The 7,500-nt window shown below is 40.3% G+C and overlaps 1 protein-coding gene and 1 non-coding gene across 2 annotated transcripts in view; both read right to left on the reverse strand.

The window, feature by feature from the left end:
* Positions 1–1,563: 1,563 nt before the first annotated feature.
* LOC140988374 (DNA polymerase-like) lies at positions 1,564–3,861 on the reverse strand. Its single transcript, XM_073457394.1, has one exon. It carries the CDS (start codon positions 3,859–3,861, stop codon positions 1,564–1,566), a length of 2,298 nt encoding a protein of 765 aa, XP_073313495.1.
* A 3,624-nt stretch (positions 3,862–7,485) lies between these two features.
* TRNAG-GCC (transfer RNA glycine (anticodon GCC)) overlaps positions 7,486–7,500 on the reverse strand; it is a 72-nt gene continuing 57 nt past the window's right edge. The window contains exon 1 of the tRNA in view: positions 7,486–7,500. This exon is cut by the window's right edge and continues 57 nt beyond it. This is a non-coding gene — a tRNA (tRNA-Gly).

Here is a 7,500-nt window from a genome sequence, read left to right on the forward strand (position 1 = left end):
AATTCCACTTACAACACTTGCAACACTTGGTTCTAAACTCTTGGTACAAAACCTACAACAATAAACCATGAATAGAACCATCAACAACTCAATAATCCAACAACCATACCATAGAATCCATAAAACCAACACAATCACAATCTCCATAATTTCCCCCAACATCAAAATCCAACAATAACTAAACCATAAGCTTACCTTAGCTCCTTGAACCCAAAATGAACTTGATCTCACTTCAAAATTCCAACAAGAAACTTGAATCAAAGGAACAATTGAAGGAAATAAGAACCCTAGCTCTTCCTTGGAGTGAAGAATCGAGAAGTGAGGAGAGAAATGAGGGAAAAGTGAACCAACTCTTCTATTATATCACTTAAATCTCGAAAACACGTTTTTACTGTTCATAGACCGCGGGTGCGCTAGCCCTTGCACCGCGGGTGCGCTATGCCTTCGGCATCTCATCCAAAAATATGAAATAGTATACCGCGGGTGCGCTATATTTTGGAGCGCGGGTGCACTCTGGTCACCGCGGGTGCACTAACTTTGGGAGTGCAGGTGCACTCTGGTTACTCTGCGCACAGCTTCTCCAAAGATTGCCTCCGAAACGCCTCTTCCCTTCATAATTTGGAAAAATGGTAAACTACAAAGTTCTAGCTCTATGGCTTTTCTTGAACCTTTCCAAATAGCAGATCATTTGGAGGTCTGAGTAAAAAGTTAAGCTAAATCTCTCAACATGTGTCACTGGAGGAACGTCGAAACACACGACACACTTCAGGGCACTTTTGGCTTACCTTCCACAATGATTTGAACAAACCTCAAAACATTAAAGTTACACCTCTATGTCTTATATAACCACTCCAATTGGCCTCATACCAATTGGCTCAACATACAAATTATCATGAATTTAATCGCAACAACACTACAGTATCACCACACATCATCTATAACCACAATACTATAAATCATAATTCTTAACTCTTAACATCAAAACTATACTTAAACTTAACCAAGGAGTCAATAAACATACGAAATCTTAAACCGTAACGATCACAGGCTTGGATATTACACTTATGGATTTGTATTTAGAGAGTATTGATAAAATGGTTCAAAACATGATAAAGAAATCGGGGTTACACTGTTTTTGGTGTAGGAGTCTTGATACCGCCATCCTAGGATTTACAGATGGGAAGACTTTAAAAACATTTAATGATATCTTACAGTTACACATCGCACTTCCGACATGGGGGTTAACCGCAAGAGTACGATCAGGAAACAGGGGCGGAAAAGTATTGAGACCATTCAATGGTAAACTATATATTAATTTTGATGGTATCCTACAATGGAAAAGACCTGACAGTATCATATCAGAATGAGATGTGGGGTGTGTTTAGATGAAAAATAGTAGTGGGGGTGTTTAGAGTGAGTTTAGAGTTCTACTTGAGTCGAGCTACTCCCCGAAAATGCTCTATAAGGTGGGGTTCAGTCAACTTCCTATGGATCCCTCGCTATCTAAGAGTGTGAGATATAAGAATGTAAATGGTCCCACCTTAAATCTTCTAGTTTGAGCTTTTATTCATCAGGTTTATGGGAGGAGCTATTGTCATGGTCCTTCGGCAACCTCTTACTCTTAGCCTTCTTAGCCTTTTTAGGCTTTGTATTGTAGAGAGTTGGTTGAAGAGTCTCTTGACCTTCATCAATAGTAGCCTTACTGACTGATTCATCATTATTCCTCAATAGTTCATATTTAAAGATAGTGGTAGCATCTTTAGTTCCTAAGTCTATTACTTCTTTAGGTCGTGTGTCTATCCATACATTATTTGAATCATATATATTTTCCCTTTTAGTACTCCGTGGTAGTCCTAGGTTGAGGATCAACTCTTTTTTAACAATTTGAAGTCTTTTCCAATCAATTCTGAAGTTAGCATCAGTGGGGATATTCTCGGTTTGAGATAGATCAGCTAATTGCCTTACAAACCATTCAGATGTTACTAAATCTTTAGCAGGGCCCTTGTGCTTGATAATATGTCTCTCATCTTCTATCTCTAGCATGCAACTCTTGGGTTCTAAGAAGATACCTCTATTTACTTGGTGCTCGAGTTTAAACTTACCCAATTCACTTGAAGAGATTTGATCCTCAGGTAGAGGACTTCCTAGAACTATAGAGTCAGTATCCGTGTAGTAACAGTCAGGTCTGGAAATGTGTGGGTACATATGAATGCGAGCACAAGCAGTTATAGCTGCTGACAATTGAACATCCGACATCCTAGGAGGTTTCCAGTCGTCATCAGAGCCACAAAAATTGGTAATGTAATTCACAATATAGTAATGATCGGTAAGCTTCTCTGCTGATTGAAAAATATCCTTCTTCATCAATTCTTCATATCTCTTTTGATCGCAGTTCTCTGTTACTGTACTCTCAGGATTCATACCAAATCTACCATAGAGAGAGTTCATGAGAATCTTATATATAAATGTCATAGCTTCATCACCTCTTTTCTTAGCATCTAGTCTGCTTTCATAGAGGTGTGATATAAAGCTTTCGAAAGGACTTGACTTCTTCTCAAACAAATATACCCTAAGAGGGATAATCTCGTAACCTAAATCACGTGCAAACTTCAACTCTTCGCTATAAAAGACTCCGATGAATTTACCTGTAGGAAAGATTAAAGTACCATATTGATCCTTATAATGCAAGAACGGACGTGATATATTAGTAGGACATACTACATAGGCCTCAATAAAGCCAAACAAGCTATCTAATTCAACGCTTTCCAAATTATTCCTCCATACTGGTACACCACAAGGCATAGGGTAAGATTTCATAATATATGGATATAATGAGTTCACATCATAATAGTAAAGATTCTCACCATAGGGCTTATAGACATCAACATGACCCCCATAATAGGCACGCCTTATGAAAGTATCTTGGTTTTGAGTAGGTATATGGATAGGAAAGGTCTTATCATCCAAATAATGCATACGAAATATTTTAAGTGAAAGCGATGACAATGTCATCACCTCCTCGATATCAATATGATACTTAGACCAATTAACCTCTTGAGCCTTCAACATCACACCACCTAATAGAAGGATGTCTTGTCGAAGATAGTTTATCAATTCCTCTCTAGAAACCTGAAGATTAGAGACTTTCAAATCCTCATGTGGGATGGAGCCTTTAGAACCTAATTCAGGACATAATGTCTTTCCCAATGTTGCAAGAGAGCTAGGGAGTAATGTGCATGAATCTCTGAAACGGAAGAGTAACTTATCGCCAAGATAGATTTTCAACTCGTAAAGCTTATGATTTCTAAACAAGGTTCTGATTTTATACTTATGACGATCAGCAAAATACCTAAGAATTATAATACCATCAAATCGGGAGAAATTATGGAAATAAATTGTTCGAAGACTAGTACTATATATGTTTAGAACTGAGACTTCCAAATTATAGAAAAAATCATGTAATATTCTTTCGCTCCTTTCTTCAAAGGTATGATAGAAAGGTATGTGATCTTCACTGAAAAAGGTGTGTATCGAAGGTTTGGAAGTAAGATCGTCACTTGATTTCACCACTAAGTAACCTGCAGCGTAAGGAACATGAACATTATTGACTAGTATAGTCTCTAAATCGGCTACTATGAAAGGATAACATTCTGGTCTCACACCTTTGATTGTGGTTACTTTAATGGGAGTACGACTCTTTACAGAAATAAGTGATTTGACATCTGGTAGTTTACCACTATCTATTTCAGAATCTATAACATTTAGAATATCTTCTATATTTATATTAGGTAATTCTATTGATTTAGGGATCAACTTTTCCTTAGATTCATAATAGATACGAATAAAGACAGCTTTAACCATAGCTTCGATGAGACTAAGTGGTCCCTGACATTCATTCCACCCCGGTCGATAGCTCTCCAAAGTTCCGACTATTTCTTTCTATACGCAAAAATAGGAATCACCTACTTGCCTTCTGGCACAACACACACTCCCACTCACAAGAGCACACCACAAAAATCCCGGCGGTCATACTTTTTTTTAAACGAGATGGCGGGGTGATTGATCGATTCTTTGACCGGCTTGGGTTGAGCAACCGCTACATTTATTGAACGGTCACAGCCTACATAACTCGTCTCCCTCTTTTCAAGGAAGTTAGTATCAAACCAGATGTAGTTCTCGGTCCTTTTTAAACAGTTCCTGGCAGGTGCTTTTGTGGCTCTTCACTGCAGCCCTGAAGTATTCTGTGAGCCCCATTTGTTTAACATGGGCCCTCCCTCCGGACCGACAAGACCCCAGACCTAACGAGAGATCTCTCTCTCTCCCTCCCTTTTTTTTGCATAGGTCACAGCTTTGTTTTACACGGTTTCCATTGCCCTCGGCCTACCTGCTTTCCTTTCGGTCAGCTGCCCCTCAACCGCGGTCAAATTTTGCGCTCTCGTTGATTCGCCAGCATCTCGCGAAAAGATTCTAACATTCCGAGCATTCTCCTTCCGATCGCGGGCAGTACAAAAACGAAATATTGGGGCTGTGCACCTACATTGTTCCAACGAGATTTGGAATTCTACCATGTCCACGACGGAGATAGTGAACTCTGCGTGCTAACATTTCGGCTCTCCTTGAATGCAGCATAGCATAGGTCCTTCTTCTGATCTAGAATTTGTAAAAGTTCAGAATCTCGTGCACACCTAATGGACATTATCGGCATCGGACATCGACATCGGAACCCTGGAATTCTATACTTGATTTAGCTGCATCCACAGTCAGCACGCCCACCAGTGAACCTGGAACCGAACGCTACACCCCGGTGAATCGAATGCAGGAGAAGTCCATTGATTGGTCCGTTGGTGGTGGCATGTGTGTCTCCTTCCAATAGCCTTTCTCCAAGCCTATGCACCCGTGGTTCTCTTCTTTATTGATGATAAAAAAGTCCCATAGGTCCGGTCCAGTTTGGTCCTTAGCGGAAGCTTCCAATGCCGAGTGGATTGGTTCACTCCATTAGCAGTTAGCATAAGGATTGTTCGGGCGATTGGTCCTTTCTCTCTTGCATGATCAAGTTGCTACTCGCCATGTGGGAAAGATAGCTCGCCTATTTCTGCTAAGAAAGATCGATATCGATTCAAAAGTTTCATCTCATATAGTGGGAAAGATAGCTCACCTAATTCCCTTAATAAATCTCTCTTTAGATGATCAAGTTCCTACTCGCCTAGTGCAAAATATAGCAACTCTATTTTCACTAAGAAAGATCAGCTTCGACTGTGAAAATTCCTACTCTACTACCGACAAAAGTTATCAAGTCGATTTCCGGGATCTCTTTTTCTTGAAGAATTCCTACTCGCCATGTTTCAAAAGTTACTTTAATGCGAATTACGGCACATGGAGCACCTTCTCAATAGAGAGAACGAGAAGAGTAAGGAAAATAAAGTCAATCCTTAGACGTGTGACTTAACGGCCTTAATCAAATGTCCTCTCTCTTTCCACTCTAACTATATACAGAAATAGAACAAGCGCTATATACGACAATTCGGAAAGTAGAAAAAGAAGGAAGGAAGAGAATTCACTATACCAGTGGTTTTAAGAAGAGACAGACGGAAGAGATAAATGGAAAGCCCTCGACGCAGATAAATAATTGTTTTGTTTTTATGGGTCTTTTAAAGCACAGTTGACAGGCAATGCAATCTATAACTAAATACTTTTCCTTGATTTCCTCTACATCGTATTCTTTTTGTTCTCCTTTCGTTGCTAAATAATCAATGATTCGTTCCAAAACAGATCTTTCTATATCCTTGAGTACTTTTAAATCTTCAAAAGCTTCTTGGGTAAGGTTGTTAAGACTTTATTTGCTAATATATCGTCTCTGTAAATCTGGTACCAATCCTCGATTTGTTCGATTCTTTTTAGAATAGCTATATTATTGATTTCCACGTTTGCCTCTTTGTGTTGTTCATTTCATTCGCCCATGCTATTGCTTTTATTTGTTCTAGATTGAATTCCCCCCAAACTTCTGGTTCTTTATCCTCTTTAAGTAAGTACTTACAGATGGATCTCCGTCCCTTATGTAAACTTATATCAATGCATCTCCCTTGCCACTCTGGGAAAGCCTTTCTTATTTTAGTTCGTACTGTGTTTTTGGATGCGTCGTTTGTCCATATGCCAACGTGGTAGTGATTGCCTTCATTTTCCTCATGTTTTTCCGTTGCCAAAACAAACAATTGATTTACATTCAAAAAGTTGTATTATTTTATTACCTTCTCAATCTTTTCTCTTAATTCTGCGTGTATGAGAGNAGTCCCAAGAACGAACACTTTCCTACTGCATGGTGAGGCTCTGCTCTTCTCCCCTAGAATCCACTCCGGGTCGGGGGAGCAACTAGTCCAACTTCTTAAGCAGCCGAGATATTCAACAAGGAACATTTGAAACAATTCATTGCCTCACCTGAGATGAGAGGGAAGGTCGATTTGACTCCAATATTGGACCTGATCTTTAATCCTACACCGGTTAATGATGCGATGGGATAAGTTTTTTTTGTCATTTTTTCATGCCCAGTCGAGTGACTTCGTTCCTGATGGACAAACCCTCGATTTGCCTCTAGCTCTATAATCCACCCGTCTTCCACAGTCCCTGAGAGCCCTCCCAGGGCCTAGCCCTCTTTCTCAACTCGAGTCTTAAGTTCAGTGACTTTCATCGTTGATGAACACCTGCGCTAATAAGATAAGACAAAGAAATGGGGAGTCTATGCCTTGAATGAATCAGTAACAACGGATTAGTGGAATGAGGGATCAAGAGACGGATAGGGGGGAATTTTCTATCAATCATTGCTGGACCTTCCCTTTTTCCAGTCACGGAGCTCTCAACTAAGTTGTTTAGGTTCTGGAATTTCATCTCTACTTGGGGGTTTCGATTCGAAGGAACTATTTTGTGGTGCGGTTTCATCTCTCTCGACCAGTTCAGGTTCAAGGGAGGGTGATCGAGGGGATCCAGACTTTAGATCTCTTCTCTATGGCGGGAGGTTTCTTTCATATCAAGAGTGTGTGTGTTGGGGAGGCCAGGGAAGACGGATTGGATCGAGAGGCGATGCTTATGCATCTTCTTTATCGATAGGATTCCCATCATTTTTAGTCTCCGGCGAAGGAGACAAGGGCGAGGGTGTACGTATCCCAGGTGAGCCAAGAGGTGAAGAGTGGGAGTAGATCAGTCTATCCTCAACCTCCATCCGTCATTAGTAATATCAATTCGCTTTTATTATTCACTAGTACACTGCGCGCTACAACTAGCAAGCAGCCCCTTTACTAGTAAGGGAAAATTCTAGCGCGCAACGGCTGATGAAAAGCCAGCAACTAACTTGTTAGGAGTAGGTTTTAGCTTGCCCTTTTCTTCTTATTAGGTTGATAGATTTTGAACCCTATACAAGGGGCTGCCTTGCTGCTCCCCCCTATCTCTAAAGGGGCTTATGTACTCCACTCGTTACCACTAAACGACGAAGCCAGGAGCGGAAGGAGGGAA

The sequence above is a fragment of the Primulina huaijiensis genome, chromosome 11, assembly GCF_012295235.1.
Source record: "Primulina huaijiensis isolate GDHJ02 chromosome 11, ASM1229523v2, whole genome shotgun sequence".
NCBI lineage: Eukaryota > Viridiplantae > Streptophyta > Magnoliopsida > Lamiales > Gesneriaceae > Primulina > Primulina huaijiensis.

Coding starts and splice junctions, on each gene's coding strand:
- LOC140988374 (XM_073457394.1), bottom strand. CDS start 3,861: ATGGTTAAAGCTGTCTTTATTCGTATCTATTATGAATCTAAGGAAAAG.